At 43.9% G+C, this 17,106-nt stretch overlaps 1 protein-coding gene across 4 annotated transcripts in view; it reads left to right on the top strand.

The window, feature by feature from the left end:
- The window catches only part of MAP1B (microtubule associated protein 1B), a 93,055-nt gene extending 77,390 nt beyond the window's left edge, over positions 1–15,665 (top strand). For all 4 annotated transcript variants that reach the window (XM_059694369.1, XM_059694370.1, XM_059694372.1 and 1 more), the window contains 3 exons: positions 964–7,462; positions 9,800–10,038; positions 11,275–15,665. In XM_059694369.1, coding sequence (XP_059550352.1) covers positions 964–7,462; positions 9,800–10,038; positions 11,275–11,430 — 6,894 coding nt within the window. In that variant the 3' untranslated portion in view covers positions 11,431–15,665. The remainder of the gene's footprint in view (positions 1–963; positions 7,463–9,799; positions 10,039–11,274) is intronic.
- The last annotated feature ends 1,441 nt before the right edge of the window (positions 15,666–17,106 follow it).

Genomic DNA, 17,106 nt, shown 5'->3' with positions numbered 1-17,106 from the left:
ATCACGGCTTCAATAAAAGTATTTATATTTGTAGAGAATCTGCTGGATGAACCACTGATATATTTTTTTAAATATTTTTATTGATTTTTGGAGAGTAAGGGAGAGGGGGAGAGAGATAGAAACATCAATGACGAGAGAGACTCATTGATCGGTTGCCTCCTGCATGCCCCTATTGGGGATCAAGCCTGCAAACCAGGCATGTGCCTTGATGGGAAATTGAACCCAGGACCTCTTGGTCCATGGGATGATGCTCAATCCACTGAGCCATCACAGCCAGGCAGAACCACTGATATTTTAAATAGCGTGAACTGATGCCAGGACCAATACTTTTTTGTAATAAGGAGCAATCCACAACTTCCTTGTCTCCCGAGGGGGCGGAGGGGAAGAAAGCACACCAAACCTTTTTCCTTTACACCTACAAAATTCTAAACGTAGACAACAATAAGTGAACCAAAACTAAATTCATTCAACGTATCAATCAGGCCTTTTTGCCAAGCCCAGCAGAATAAAAGAAAATATTTTATATCAGTGGTGAAATGACTCACATAGCCTTCCCCATATTTATTCTTCAGAGAGGAAGGGAGAGGCTGCCTCCTGCATGCCCCACTGTAATATCAAAGTATTTCATAACCACTGTAGCACAGGCCCTGATCTTCCAAATGGTCACTGGTCTTAGAACTGGACCAGAGTTCTGGAGTTCTCCTGCTGCACAAGAAAGATTATGTAGAGGTGTTCTGGGAGGTGGTTGAGGCATATGGGAGCAGTGTGTGGGGTGGTCAGGATGGAGGCTGTTCACCTACCATTGTGGAAATGTTTCAGAATTTAAACAACCAGCATCCCTGAAGTCAGTCCTTGGTTCATCCAATGATCCTATAATATCTAGTAATACATGGAGATGGTGGATCAATGATAACATTCACTTAAGCCTTTTCTTTCTTTGTTTATTATTTTTTTAAATCCCAGATTGGGGAATTACTGAGTACCACCCATCCTGCCAACAAAGCTAGTTTAACCCTCTTCTGTCCTGAAGAAGGGGACTGGAAGAACTCCAACCTTGACAGACACAATCTCCAAGACTTCATCAATATTAAACTCAACTCAGCTTCTATATTGCCAGAAATGGAAGGACTTTCCGAGTTCACCGAGTATCTCTCAGAATCAGTGGAAGTCCCATCTCCCTTTGATATCCTGGAACCCCCCACATCGGGTGGCTTTCTAAAGCTCTCCAAGCCCTGTTGCTACATTTTTCCAGGAGGGAGAGGTGATTCTGCCTTGTTTGCAGTGAATGGGTTCAATATGCTCATCAATGGAGGGTCAGAAAGAAAATCCTGCTTCTGGAAGCTCATCCGACACTTGGACCGAGTAGACTCCATCCTGCTCACCCACATTGGGGATGACAATTTGCCTGGAATAAACAGCATGCTGCAGCGGAAAATCGCAGAGCTTGAGGAAGAACAGTCCCAAGGCTCCACCACCAACAGTGACTGGATGAAAAACCTCATCTCCCCAGATTTAGGAGTTGTATTTCTCAATGTCCCAGAAAATCTGAAAAACCCAGAGCCAAACATCAAGATGAAGAGAAGCATAGAAGAAGCTTGCTTCACTCTCCAGTACCTAAACAAATTGTCCATGAAACCAGAACCTCTGTTCAGAAGCGTAGGCAACACCATTGATCCTGTCATTCTTTTCCAAAAAATGGGAGTTGGTAAACTTGAGATGTATGTGCTTAACCCAGTCAAGAGCAGCAAGGAAATGCAGTATTTTATGCAGCAGTGGACTGGCACCAACAAAGACAAGGCTGAATTTATGCTGCCTAATGGTCAGGAGATAGATATCCCAATTTCCTACTTAACCTCAGTCTCGTCTTTGATCGTATGGCATCCAGCAAACCCTGCAGAGAAAATCATCCGAGTCCTGTTTCCTGGAAACAGCACCCAATACAATATTCTGGAGGGACTGGAAAAGCTCAAACATTTAGACTTCCTGAAACAGCCACTGGCCACCCAGAAGGATCTAACTGGCCAGGTGGCTGCTCCTGCTGTGAAACAAGTAAAACTGAAACAGAGGGCTGATAGCCGAGAAAGTCTGAAGCCAGCTACAAAACCACTTGCCAGCAAATCTGTGCGAAAGGAGTCTAAAGAAGAAACTCCTGAGGTCACAAAAGCAAATCACGTGGAAAAGCCACCCAAGATGGAAAGCAAAGAAAAGGTAACAGTGAAAAAAGACAAGCCAGTAAAAACAGAGACCAAACCTCCAGTGACCGAAAAGGAGGTGCCTATCAAAGAAGAACAGCCTCTGGTGAAAGCCGAGGTGGCTGAAAAGCAAGCCACAGATGTCAAACCCAAAGTCACCAAGGAGAAGGTGGTGAAAAAGGAAACAAAAGTTAAGTCTGAAGAGAAGAAAGAGGAGAAGGAAAAGCCAAAGAAAGAAGTGGCTAAAAAGGAGGATAAAACACCTATCAAGAAGGAGGAAAAACCAAAAAAGGAAGAAGTGAAAAAGGATGTCAAAAAAGAAATCAAGAAAGAAGAGAAAAAAGAACCCAAGAAAGAGGTTAAGAAGGAAACACCCCTGAAGGAAGCCAAGAAGGAAGTTAAGAAGGAAGACAAGAAAGAAATGAAAAAGGAAGAAAAGGAACCCAAAAAAGAAATTAAGAAACTTCCTAAAGATGTAAAGAAATCATCTACTCCTCTATCTGAAGCAAAGAAACCAGCTGCATTAAAACCAAAAGTACCTAAGAAGGAAGAATCTGCTAAGAAAGATTCTCTTGCTGCCGGGAAGCCAAAGGAGAAGGGGAAAATTAAAGTCATTAAGAAGGAAGGCAAGACAACAGAGGCTGCAGCGGCAGCCATTGGCACTGTGGCCACCGCAGCGGCCGTGGTGGCAGCAGCTGGAATAGCAGCCACTGGCCCTGCCAAAGAACTGGAAGCTGAGAGGTCCCTTATGTCATCCCCTGAGGATCTAACCAAGGACTTTGAAGAACTAAAGGCTGAAGAGGTCAGTGTAGCAAAAGACATCAAGCCTCAGCTGGGGCTGATTGAAGATGAAGAGAAGCTGAAGGCAACGGAGCCAGTCGAAGCCTATGTCATTCAAAAAGAGACAGAAGTCAAAGGTCCTGCCGAGTCCCCCGATGAGGGAATCACCACCACCGAAGGGGAGGGGGAATGTGAGCAAACACCAGAGGAACTGGAGTCAGTTGAGAAGCAAGGGGTGGAGGACATAGAAAAATTTGAAGATGAAGGAGCAGGTTTTGAAGAATCTTCAGAGACTGGAGACTACGAAGAGAAGGCAGAAACTGAAGAGGCTGAGGAGCCAGAAGAGGATGGTGAAGAAAATGTGTGTGTGAGCACCTCCAAGCACAGCCTGATGGAGGAGGAGGAAAGTGCCAAGGCCGAGGCAGATGCACACATCAAGGAGAAGAGGGAGTCTGTGGCCAGTGGTGATGACCGAGCAGAAGAAGACATGGATGAGGCAGTGGAGAAAGGAGAGGCTGAACAATCTGAGGAGGAGGAGGAGGAGGAGGACAAAGCTGAGGATGCCAGAGAGGAAGAATATGAGCCCGAAAAAGCTGAAGCTGAAGATTATGTGATGGCTGTGGTTGACAAGGCTGCGGAGGCTAGTGGTGCTGAGGATCAGTATGGATTCCTTACCACTTCAACCAAGCAACAGGGAGCCCAGTCTCCTGCCCAGGAACCTGCATCTACAATTCAGGATGAGACTTTGCCTGGAGGCTCAGAAAGTGAGGCCACTGCTTCTGATGAGGAGAATCGAGAAGATCAGCCTGAAGAATTCACTGCCACCTCTGGCTACACTCAGTCTACCATTGAGATATCCAGTGAGCCCACTCCAATGGATGAGATGTCTACTCCTCGCGATGTGATGAGTGACGAGACCAACAATGAGGAGACAGAATCCCCATCTCAAGAATTTGTAAACATCACCAAATACGAGTCTTTGCTGTATTCTCAGGAATACACCAAACCTGCTGTCACATCACTCAATGGATTATCTGAAGGGTCAAAAACAGATGCCACTGATGGGAAAGATTACAATGCTTCAGCCTCCACCATCTCACCACCTTCATCCATGGAGGAAGACAAATTTAGCAAATCTGTTCTACGTGATGCTTACTGTGCTGAAGAGAAAGACAGGAAAGCCACGTTGGAGATCAAAGACACTGTTTCAGCAGTTTCAGATGAAAAACTTAGCCCACCCAAGAGCCCATCCCTGAGCCCGTCTCCACCATCACCCCTAGAAAAGACCCCCCTGGGTGAACGTAGTGTGAACTTTTCTCTGACACCCAATGAGATTAAAGTCTCAGCAAAGACAAAAGTAGTCCCAGTGTCTCCTGAAGTGACCCAAGAAGTAGCTGAAGAACATTGTGCTAGTCCTGAGGATAAGACCCTGGAAGTGGTGTCTCCATCTCAGTCTGTGACTGGCAGTGCTGGCCACACACCTTACTACCAATCTCCAACTGATGAGAAAACCAGTCACCTCCCCACAGAAGTCATTGAAAAATCATCAGCAGTTCCAGTGAGCTTTGAATTCAATGAAGCCAAAGATGAGAATGAAAGGGCTTCCATAAGCCCCATGGATGAACCTGTTCCTGACTCGGAGTCTCCTATTGAAAAGGTTTTGTCTCCTTTACGGAGCCCTCCCCTGATTGGATCCGAGTCCGCATATGAAGGTTTTCTGAGTGCTGATCACAAGGCTCCTAGTAGATATACTGAAAGCCCCTTTGAAGGAAAGAATGGAAAACAAGGCTTTCCAGACCAAGTAAGTCCAGTTTCTGACATGACTTCCACTGGTCTCTTTCAAGACAAACAGCAAGGGAAAAGCACAGACTTTATACCAATAAAGGAAGACTTTGGTCAACAAAAGAAAACTGACAATGTTGAAACCATGAGCTCTCAATCAGGACTGGCTTTAGATGAAAGGAAGTTAGGAGGAGATGTTTCTCCTACACAAATAGATGTCAGTCAGTTTGGATCTTTTAAAGAAGACACTAAGATGTCCATTTCTGAAGGTACTGTTTCAGACAAGTCAGCCACTCCTGTTGATGAAGGTGTAGCGGAAGACACATACTCTCATATGGAGGGTGTGGCCTCAGTCTCCACAGCTTCCGTGGCTACAAGCTCATTTCCAGAGCCAACAACAGATGACGTGTCTCCTTCTTTGCATGCTGAGGTTGGTTCCCCCCATTCCACAGAAGTAGACGACTCCCTTTCCGTGTCTGTCGTGCAAACGCCTACCACTTTTCAGGAAACAGAAATGTCTCCATCTAAAGAAGAATGCCCAAGACCAATGTCTATTTCTCCACCAGACTTTTCCCCTAAAACAGCCAAATCCAGGACACCAGTTCAAGATCATAGGTCTGAACAATCCTCGATGTCTATTGAATTTGGTCAAGAATCTCCTGAGCACTCCCTTGCAATGGACTTTAGTCGACAGTCTCCAGATCACCCTACAATGGGTGCAAGTGTGCTTCACATCACTGAAAATGGGCCAACTGAGGTGGACTACAGTCCTTCTGACATGCAGGACTCTAGTTTATCACATAAGATAGCACCAATGGAGGAGCCATCCTACACCCAAGATAATGATCTTTCAGAGCTCATCTCAGTGTCTCAGGTCGAGGCCTCCCCGTCCACCTCTTCTGCGCATACCCCTTCTCAGATAGCTTCTCCTCTCCAAGAAGATACTCTATCTGATGTTGTTCCTCCCAGAGATATATCCTTATATGCCTCACTCACCTCTGAAAGAGTGCGAAATCTGGAAGGAGAGACTTTATCACCAAAATCCGATGTTTCTCCACTCACCCCAAGAGAGTCCTCTCCTTTATATTCACCTAGTTTTTCAGATTCTACCTCTGCAGCCAAAGAGAACATAGCAGCTTACGATACTTCTGCTCCTCCATCAATGGAAGCAACATCCACAGAGCCCTATGGCTTCCGTGCCTCGATGCTATTTGATACGATGCAACGCCATCTAGCCTTGAATAGAGATTTGACCACACCTGGTGTGGAGAAGGACAATGGAGGGAAGACACCTGGTGACTTCAGCTATGCCTACCAGAAGCCTGAGAAAACAAGTAGTTCCCCAGATAAAGAAGGTTACCCCTACGAGTCTTATGAGAAACCCACCCGAACCCCAGATAAGGGTGGCTATTACTATGAGAAGACAGAGAGAACCACTAAAGCCCCAAGTGACAGTGGCTATTCCTATGAGACCATTGAGAAAACCACCAAGACTCCAGAAGATGGTGGCTTTGCCTATGAAATTACTGAAAAGACCACACGGGCCCCCGAAGAGGGTGGGTACTCATATGAGATAAGTGAGAAGACAACAAGAACCCCTGAATTGAGTGGGTATAGCTATGAAAAGACTGAGAGGTCTAGTAGACTGCTGGATGACATCAGCAATGGCTATGATGACTCTGAAGATGGTGGCAACACACCTGGAGATTCCAGCTACTCTTATGAGACCACTGAGAAAATTTCCAGTTTCCCTGAGTCTGAAAGTTACACCTATGAGACATCTACAAAAACTACACGAACCCCTGATGCTTCCACATACTGTTATGAGACTTCAGAGAAAATCACTAGAACCCCCCAGGGGAATACATATTCCTATGAGACTTCAGACCAGTGCTACACTACAGAGAAGTCCCCCTCGGAGGCCCGCCAGGATGTTGACTTATGCCTTGTGTCCTCCTGTGAATACAAACATCCCAAGACAGAGCTGTCACCCTCCTTCATTAATCCCAATCCTCTCGAGTGGTTTGCCAGTGAAGAGCCAACTGAAGAATCCGAGAGGCCCCTCACCCAATCAGGGGGGGCCCCACCGCCTCCAGGAGGAAAGCCACAGGGGCGACAATGTGATGAAACCCCTCCCACCTCAGTCAGCGAGTCGGCCCCATCTCAGACTGACTCCGATGTCCCGCCAGAGACTGAAGAGTGCCCCTCCATCACAGCTGATGCAAATATTGACTCTGAAGATGAATCAGAAACCATCCCCACAGACAAAACCGTCACATACAAACACATGGACCCACCTCCAGCCCCCATACAGGACCGCAGCCCTTCTCCACGCCACCCTGATGTGTCCATGATGGACCCAGAGGCCTTGGCCAATGAGCAGAACCTGGGGAAAGCTCTGAAGAAAGACCTGAAAGAGAAGACCAAAACCAAAAAGCCAGGTACAAAGACCAAGTCATCTTCGCCTGTCAAAAAGAGCGATGGGAAGTCCAAGCCCTCTGCAGCTTCACCCAAACCAGGGGGCTTGAAAGAATCCTCAGATAAGGTGTCCAGAGTGGCTTCTCCTAAGAAGAAGGAATCGGTGGAAAAAGCAACAAAACCTACCACCACACCTGAGGTCAAAGCTGCACGTGGGGAAGAGAAAGACAAGGAGACCAAGAATGCCGCCAATGCCTCCGCATCCAAATCAGTCAAGACTGCAACTGCAGGTAGGTGGAAGGTGCTGGCATCTATCCCACAGCCATCCCACTTTTAACTGGAGCCTTTGGCTTTCCATTTGACTTTGTACTGGGAAGACGAGAGAGCACAAGTGGGTGCTCTCCCCTTTACTATCTCTTCTGCCTGAAGGTATCAATCTCAGCCCAATGTTGTCCGAAAGCTTGGGGACAGCTCAGTATATGGCCCAGAGCAGCTCATTCTGCAACACAGCAACTGCAGCTTTGTTCTAAGTCTTCAGAACCAAGGAAGTGTTTCAGGCTCTTTTGGAAGATGGTATTGGCAATGGCTTCAGCCATGCTGGCCCCAGAATGAAGCTCAGGTGACAGAGTTCCCAAAGGCCTAGGGAGAACTAGAGTTCCAAGCCAACCCTGGAATGTCCACTATAGGCCCAAGATTTAGATTTAATATTTTTAATTAAAAATTTTTAAAATTATAACATTTTAAAATTAAAATTATAAAATTTTTAATTAAAAAAATCACCAAGCTAGAGCTACATCTCCATTAAAGACAATGCTGTTTTCTTATTGGCCAACAAATACCATAATTTCAGTCAGCCAGTGGGTATTCTGAACAAATTGAGAGAAGAGCATCAAAGGCTCTTCTTATACCCCCCTTACCCCACAGTCTTGCTAACTGAGACTCAGAATTCTATTTTGGATTAAATTGCACATGGCAGGAGCAATATGCCTGACTTCTGATCATTCATGTTTTGGTCTTAATTCTCAGATTTATCAAGTTCTCAGCAATACCTGGGTTTTTGATGGAACAGGTCTCAGATGGCTTCATTTTTGTAGCATGAAGATGCTTTTCCAACAGATCTCTAAAAAGACAAAATTGCACTATTAATTGATTTTAAAAACAAACCTGGGTAAACTTCTGTCAGTTCCCTTAGTTTGTGCTTCTGTATGAGTGACATTCATTGGGTGTTGATGGTAGCAATTTAGTGTACAAGGGGAAATTGTAGGTATTTAAAAAAATATATATATATATATTTTATTTCAAAGAGGAAGGCAGAGGGAGAGAGAGATTGAAACTTTAATGATGACAGAGAATCATTGATTGGCTGCCTCCTGCACACCCCTACTGGGGATTGAGCCTGCAACCCAGGCATGTGCCTTGACCGGAATCGAACCTGGGACCCTTCAGTGTGCAGGTCGATGCTCTACCCATTGAGCCAAACTAGCTAGGGCCAGGCATTTTTAATTATTAAAAAACCTGTACTTCACAAACTTCTGCTGTAAGTCAGAGTCTTTGGGAGGTCTACACGTGGATATTTGAGGGCTTTCAGCTCAGATGACTAAAATGAGTCAGTGTATCCAGATATCAGCTTGGCTGATTCTCACCACTCCCCCAAAACCTTAAAAATGAAACTGGACAGTTGATGGAGTTCACTGGTGGTTTTGACTCTGGGTGACCGCCTTTAAACATCCTATGGAGAAAGGAAATAGGATTAAATATGTAGAATGACTTAGCAGTGGTCTCAAACCAGCTGCACATTAGAATTACCTGGGGTGCTTTTAAAAGATGGTGGTGCCCAGGCCTCCACCCCAGCCCCATTAAGTTAGACTTTGGGGTGTGGGGCCTGGACATCAGTATGAAGAATTAAGTACTAATAAGTATTAGTTGATTCTAATTATGCAGCCAGGGTGAGGAATCATTGCCTTAGAATGCTAGTTCTATTAATGTTTCAAAACCTTTAAACCTTCTGACTAGAACAAGTCAGGAAGCCAGCTCACCTAACAAGATGCCAAGAAACTCCGGGGTTAATTTGAATCTTCACTTTGCCCAGGCTTTTTTGACTTTAGACTGGGAATTCTGGCAACCAGATACCCCTTTCACCAGTTTGGTATGTCCTGATTGGCTAGAGAAAGCCTAGTCTTTCTGAACCTCCCTCTCACTAAGTTTGGTATCCCACCTTGTCTAGGGAGAAGTGTCTCACTTTTGAGAGTATTATGCTAAGGAAAGTGACCTTTCAACAGTTTATGAATGAAGTTGAGGTGCTGAGGGCCTTGGAAATCATACAAAGTTAAGATCTAAACCAGGTTCTAGGTCAAATGTTAGGGTATAATATTCAGCTATGGGCAATATTGCTTTCAAATGAGTTCCTAACATGGATTACTAACATTGCTTAACTGTGGTTTACCAAATGCAGATCAAAATGGTTAAATGCCAGGGCTAAAATGCCCTCTACCAGAGAGAGGGAGATGCCCAGTCTCCCTTTGCACGTCCTATGGACCTTCTTGTGGATGAGTAGGGGAGGTGTCCTGGGTCTGGGGGTCTCTTCGCTTTCCTGTGACCCTGGCTTTCTCTTTGTTTATTTGCCAAAGGACCAGGGACCACCAAGACAACCAAGCCCTCAGCTGTGCCTCCAGGCCCGCCTGTGTACTTGGATCTGTGCTATATTCCCAACCACAGCAATAGTAAGAATGTTGATGTTGAATTTTTCAAGAGAGTGAGGTCGTCCTACTACGTGGTGAGTGGGAATGACCCTGCTGCCGAGGAGCCCAGCCGGGCTGTCCTGGATGCCCTGTTGGAAGGGAAGGCCCAGTGGGGCAGCAACATGCAGGTAAGAGCTCCAGGACAGTGTCTGCACAGCCGGTGGAGCTGTGCCCAGGGCAGAGGGAAGGAGTCGTGTGTAAGGAGGCATCGTTGTGATGGTGGATCCACGTGTAGTGCTCACGGTCTGTCACACGTGAAATATCCTGAGGACAGAGTGGATTTCACACACAGAAGATAGTCTAAAATATTATTCTTGGTACCAGTAACAGCCATGTCCTGGGAGGAAAGCCACTTTCCCACCCTAACTAAGGCAGGCGTAATTCATTTACCTGCCAAATGGGCCCAAGATTACTTGTCCTTCCTGCTAATAAATCAAGAGTAAGTGTGCATGAATCACAGTGGTCATATTTCTGTGTGAGAATTGCTAAGGAATTGTCTTTACTCCCTTGTGTTTCATGAATAGACCAAAGCTAGCGGTGTGGCCAAGTAGAAAAGTAGCTGTCCATGTGAAATTCTACAGGAGGGGCATTGCTAAAGATGGTCGCCAACAGGATATTCCCACCTCACCAACATGACTGGCCATGGACCACTCTATTATTTTGGCTGTGATCTTCGCTTATCTAAGTTTTACTTGTCTGCAAAGTCACCTAGTAAACTGTCTTTGCATAATAGTAAATAGATTTGTTTGTTAGTTAATCGTACAAAATCTAATCAAGAAGCACCAGTGGCCTCTTAATGAATTCTGGATGGAATTTTTACTATTCAAACCCACCCATCCACCCACCCATATCGCTCCTCTATCACTCTCCCCCCTTCCCCCACAAATTAAAGATACAAATTTTTGTTCTCAGGACAAAATGTTAGTTACACACAGTAGAAAGCTTTGAGCTGCAATAATAACCAAAGCTCCTTGCATTAAATATGCATTGTCCTTGATGCAAAATTCACCAAGCGTGTTAAAGGAAATACAGAAATTCCTCCTTAACGGAAGCACTTCTTCCTTTAACACTAAAGAATTGAGAAATTGATGATGAATATAGATGAACCGATTGACTGGTCATTAGTTGCCTTTGGTTCCAGTCTTCAACTTCCCCCCAAAATCTTGGTATTTTCTTGCAGCTTTATTCTGGTTCATAGAAAATGTAAGTTGAAGAAAAGTCCTTTGCATTTCTTGAGGAAAATATAAAATTTTCCTTTCTTTACCCTTCTTCTCTCTAATTAATTAATACCTTATTGTTGTTCTATTTTTTTTATCTGATTTCTGGCTCTGCCCTCAAGCAGTTATTTTGCTCTCTCCCTGCAGGTGACCCTGATCCCAACTCATGACTCCGAGGTGATGAGGGAATGGTACCAGGAGACCCATGAGAAACAGCAAGACCTCAACATCATGGTTCTAGCAAGCAGCAGCACCGTGGTTATGCAAGATGAATCCTTCCCCGCATGCAAGATCGAACTGTAAAGACCAAGGCCAGCCACACCACAGGATTTGAACTTTGTTTCCAGAAACTCTTCAGTTTGAAACTACTTTTTCTAAAAAGTCAATTCATAAATAAGTCACTGAACTGTTACCTGCCAAACGCTATGCTGTGTCATGGTGGTGCAAGTCACTGGTATTTCTCAGTTTTTGCTGATTGCTAAGGGAAATAACAGTATTCCCACAATAGGGTTCAAGTTACTGCAAAATGACCTACCCTAGTTCATCTCTGCTGAACATTTGGAATTCACGCACTAGCAAACTCAACCGACTTCTGCTAGGTAGAGGCATTTGTCTTAGAGAGAGAGGGAGAGAAAGCAAGAGAAAGAGAGAGGAAGAGAGAGAGAATGCAGGAGAGAGAGAGAATGAGAAAGAAAAAGAATGCAAGGGAAGGAGATATAATGGTAGAGAGGGCTGGTGAGATACCCAGAGGAGGAAAAGGGAGAACAGAGTGGGGTAAGGAAGAGAAAATAACCAATAATTTGGTCTGCATTTTCTTAGGCAGTTTATATTCTGTAGTCTATATATGCAAAGTTTTCAACTTGTGGCAGTCTGAGTCATCAAAAAGGGTCTTAATTTTCTAAAACAAGCTGGCAGGAAGAACACAAAAAGAGCAAAACTTGTTATGAGGGCATGTGAGATTTTCATGCTTTAATTAAGCTCCTTCAGTTTGAAGGCTGCACACGACATAACGTAGTGAGTGTAGATTGGACACACTTTGAACCCCATTCGGAACTTTGACTCTTCCAACACACGAGTAGATTGGTCTAAGGCATGCTCCCAGCATCTGTGTACCCACTTAATCCACTCTGAGTCAATTAACCTGCATGCGGAAACAACCAACTCCACCCCAATCAACAAGCAAATACCAAAGCAGTTGGGAGTACATACAGTAGACAATTTGCCTTAGAAAGTGACTTGAATGTACAAAGATACTTGATGCACTTATTATTTTTTAATGCGAGACAGCAAGCGTATAAAACATCCGTGTAGGATTATAGCTACTCCAGTTACAGGAGCATGTGTGTGCGGGTGTGGGGGGTACTAGAAGCCAATCTGATTGGTGCAAAGTTTGATGCTGAGTCATGTGTGTGGTTTACCACCTCAGTGCCCCCGTGGCCCCTCAGCCAAACACGTGAGCCTTTAATAGCTTCTTTACTACTGCAAGTTCAGGATTGAAGTGGCTTCTATGATCAGAACTGGGAAAACTGAATCATATGGTGGAAGAGGTTTTCAGCAAGTGTACAGTATTTACTTTCCTTTGTCTTACAGTGGCTTTTTTTTTTCCATTTTTTGTTAAGTTCAGTATAATTATGGGAACAAGTGTACAGAAGATTTTTTTTTTTTTTTTTTTGCTATGTCAGGACCTTTCATAGAAGAACTTTTAAATAAATGTTTTCATTTGCAGGAAAATACAAAGAAAATTTTCAAGTGACAGGTTTTTTTTTTAAGTGTTTCGTAAGACAAAATGAATAATGTTTTTTGAAGTTCTGGTGAGATTGAAGTCTGATATTGCAGTGATAATATTTATTAAAACACACAACTGCCAGGAAGTGATCCCTCCCACCCTGCTCCCCATAACATAAAAATCTGAGTCTGTGCTATTTGAGAGTGGGGAGAATGGCGTGGTAGGCTACTTTTCCAGGCTTCGGCATCACCCAGTGATAGCCTACATTCTTCTTTCAAGATCTTCAACCATGAGGTAAAAGAGCCAAGACAAGTTCAAAGAACCCTAGCGAAAATTTGCTTTGGGATTTCTTTTCTGGAAAAAATAAATAAAAAACAATACATTGAAAACAAATGAATTCCCAACTCCTACTGTTCATCGTGTAGAGTTCAGAGATCATTCCCATCATTGAACTATGAATCTGGGAAGCCAGATCATGATTCAAACTGACGTCAGGTTTCGAGTGACAGATCCATCACCCAGTGTTCTGGTGTGGCAAACTTCTCAGTGACGACTGTGCTGTGCTCTGTCATGTGGCGTTTCCCGCAGATTCTGAGATCTACGGAGTAGTGAACAATGACCTCATTTTATTTATTTCAAAAGTAACATTTTAGTTTATTTTTGTCTGATAAGTGTATGTTTTGCACTGCTAACTACTATGAGGGTTTAAACAATGCTTCTTCAGGGTCCATTCACTGAGGACCTATGCAGTCTACTTAATGCTGTGAATTACATTTTCAAATGTTTAATTTTTTTAAGAAAAATTAATATTCTATTTTTTTTAGGTTTCTCTAGAAATGCAGCTTTTATTTATTACTCCATTTCCCCCTCAAGTCCTTAATAACAACACATTAAGGGTACAAAAAATTACCGCATGATGGAAAACTCATTGTGACAAAAATGAATTTAATTGAGCATAAACTCATCTGCTTCAAACTTATTTAATGAGACAACCTAATATTCCCAAGACAATTATTTAATGATTGGGGGTTGAGTTAGCCCACATAATGCATGGGAACAGGAATAGATTCCCAGTCTTCTTGCCAAATCCAGACCTCTGGTTGACTTTTCTTTGATAGAAGATGGAATTATTCTCCAATTTCTCAAACTAAATTTATTTAACATGTACATTATTTTGCTTTTAAAATACACAAACATTTTAGGAGAATTATAACCAATCTTCAATTATAATGATTCTATCCCACTCCTTTTTTTTAAATTTTGTTTTGGGATTTAAGGGAAACATATACAAGCTGGTCTTTTTCCTGTGAAATACCAGTACCTTTCTCCATTCATTGTTCTCAGTGATGACCACAGAGCCCAAGTATACCAGGAAAACCAATATTTGCATTACAGGTTGCTCCTGTCCTTCCAGAAACCTTCTCTACCTGGGTGACTAACCTAATTTTGCTGATTCCATAAATACACAATTAGTTTAGCATGAGCCATCACAATGTACCATGTACATTCATGGAGAGAGCTAAAGATTGACACAGACTTCTAGGAGCTGTATTCATGCCGGTTACTTGATCCAATTGTGTAGATGGGATATTTGAGTGGAAGGAATTTATACTCTTTAAGTGATGGGATTCCATCGAGCTAGCACTCATGATCATGACCTTTTTGGTAGTATTCTTAAGCAAAATTCTACAGAGACTAAATGTTAGAGATGACCCTCCATTTTCAATTTTAACTAATTCTATCCCCTTTCTCAAAACCCAACCCTCGTGCATGCTTTCTCAGCCTTGTGGGACTGGATACAATGACTGACCCCCCTCCCCAAACACCATTTTCCATGGAGTTAAAAAAATTTTTCTTTTCTTAACCTTACATATCATAGTGAATGGTTTCCCCAGTGTATATGAATGTTTTAAGTGTCTCCAATAGCTTATGCAGTTTAGAAGCTTTTCAATAGTCATTTAATAAGGTTAAATCATTTGCTAATTGGAAATTTTACCACCTTCTATTGTTCCCGTATTACCAAATTTCAGCTCTCGGGAGCTGTTCTATGATTCTGAATTGCTTTTCTTGCTTCTCTTAGTCACCTGTCTGTCACAGGAGGTTCTTGCTCAGTGATGACATTGTGAGTTAGGTTTAATAACCTTATTTTTTTTGCGCTTCAGATGTAGAAGAAAAGATCCTGCTTCCATTTGAAAGGAACTGTAAGCTTTTATCTTCTAACCAACTGAACAACACACCAAAAGCAGCCTAAGGATGAGCATTTCTTTGAAAGCAATTAGGTTATTCACCTGGTATTAAAACGATTTGCTATTTTAAAAAATCTGTGACTTTCTTGATTTAAAAGGCAGCATCAAAAACTGCAAAGGAAGGGGGAAAATAGCTTCTCTGCACTCGGTCGGAGCTCCCAGAGCCGGACCATCGAGATGAGGCAGCCAGACCACCTGCCCCTGCGGGAACACCCTGCCCAGGGCCGGGCCGGGGCACCTGCGTGTGGAAGGCAGCCCTTCTCTTCCCGGCCCTGCAATGAGGTGGTCTTGAGCCTGGCAGAGAGGCACCTCCCCCTCCTCTCTCTTGTTCTGAATGGTGTTTGTGTCAGTCTGCAGCTGTGTATGGTATTATGTCTTATAATCCTGCATCACTTCTATCCTATCCAGTCATATCTAATGTAGAAAATTAGTTTCCAGTGGAAGTAATATGTAGTGCTTTTATGATATTTGTGTGCAATATCCCCTCTTCCATTGAGGATATTTGATGTAAAAGAAAAAAAAAACACACGGCAGTTCCACAATAAAATACAAAAGTGGCAAAAGTTCAGGTGTGTGCTGTCTTACATTCTGTGTTGCTGAGTTGGCTCATCGGGAGTTGGGATTTGCCATCTATGGTCAGGGGGGAGTAGGGGGGAGCAAACCTCAGAGAGGATCCTGATACTGTTTCGGTAACTGCTGCCTTGTTATCTTGTATAACCAGGACATTGGGATCTTAGGACAGAAACTGGGAAGTGAGGGAAAGAGACAACTAACATTGCGGGAAAAGAAAAAGTAAATATACCAGTGTAGTTGGAGGGGGGTATTGGGAGGGTTACTCCCAGCTCTGCCACACCTGGGTGCGTGGCCTCTCACTTTATCCCTGTCTGGAGTTTCTTTTCTCACCTGTGAAGGAAAGGCTTTGACAAGATGGTCACACTGGATGGCCCTCCCAAGACTGACTTTCTGGGCTCTATAAGGCCATCTTACTCAGTAATTACATCCAACGCCTTCTCTTGGTTTCCTGTGCAGTTACAGAGTAAGCTCTATGTAAGTAGCATAATACCCTGTGGATGTGACTGACACCCAGGAACTAAAGCTGTTTCAGAAAAGTGATTATGCATGAAGTACCTGAAAAAAGGAGGAATTCCTCATAGCCATTCACATCCTTGTACCTTTACTCAATACCCAGCAGTAGGTAATACTGTGAGGACTTAAAGGTGAACAAAGCTACCCTAACTGGGGTGACAGGGGTCCCTAAGTTCAAGGGCAAGCTGTGGTGACCATAGGAAAAGCACCTGTTCTCTCTAAGCTGAGAACAGGTGTGTGGGTGTGCTGGACAGAAAGTAAATTCCAGGCGGAGGTAGCAGCTCACATGGAAGCACAGTGAAGAGCAGGGTCAGTGTATCTGGGGGCCTGGACTGCTCAGAACGGCAGAGCACAGAGTGGACGGCCTGGCATCTCAGTTCCCTCCATGTGGCACCGAAACTGTGCCCGCAGAGTGCTCAACAGGACCTCTAGGACATGGCCTTTCTGTCTTCAGGGCTGGTCTTTTGGCCATAGGTCTGTCTGAATCAATGATGTTCCTTTGTCACACACACTCCTGTTGATCTTACACTGTGCCTCCAAACCATGGGGCTTCATTGGCCCGTCCCATTAGAAGTCACTATTTGCCAGAAGGGATTCTGAAATTCCTCCAGAAATGGAAGGGTTAAGCAAACATGTGAAAACTCAGGGTGGGAAATCACCAAAATATTTTAATGGCATCAGATTAACCTTAAGTAAATAAATAGTTTTCTACTCCACTGTCAGGCTATCCCGTCTCAGAAAGGCTTTCTGGCCTGAACCTAGGGGGACTGACCCTCCAGGGTTGCTGGGACTGCCCTGTGATTGAACATCCCGTGTCCCAGGAGACCCCTCAGTCCCTAGAGCCCTCAGTTTGGTCACCGTACCTGTTCCATTTCACATTCTACCTTAGGCACATTCACCTTAGAGGGTGTTTTATGGATT

The sequence above is a fragment of the Myotis daubentonii genome, chromosome 4 (assembly GCF_963259705.1).
Source record: "Myotis daubentonii chromosome 4, mMyoDau2.1, whole genome shotgun sequence".
NCBI lineage: Eukaryota > Metazoa > Chordata > Mammalia > Chiroptera > Vespertilionidae > Myotis > Myotis daubentonii.
This window is presented reverse-complemented; position numbering and strand designations above follow the sequence as displayed.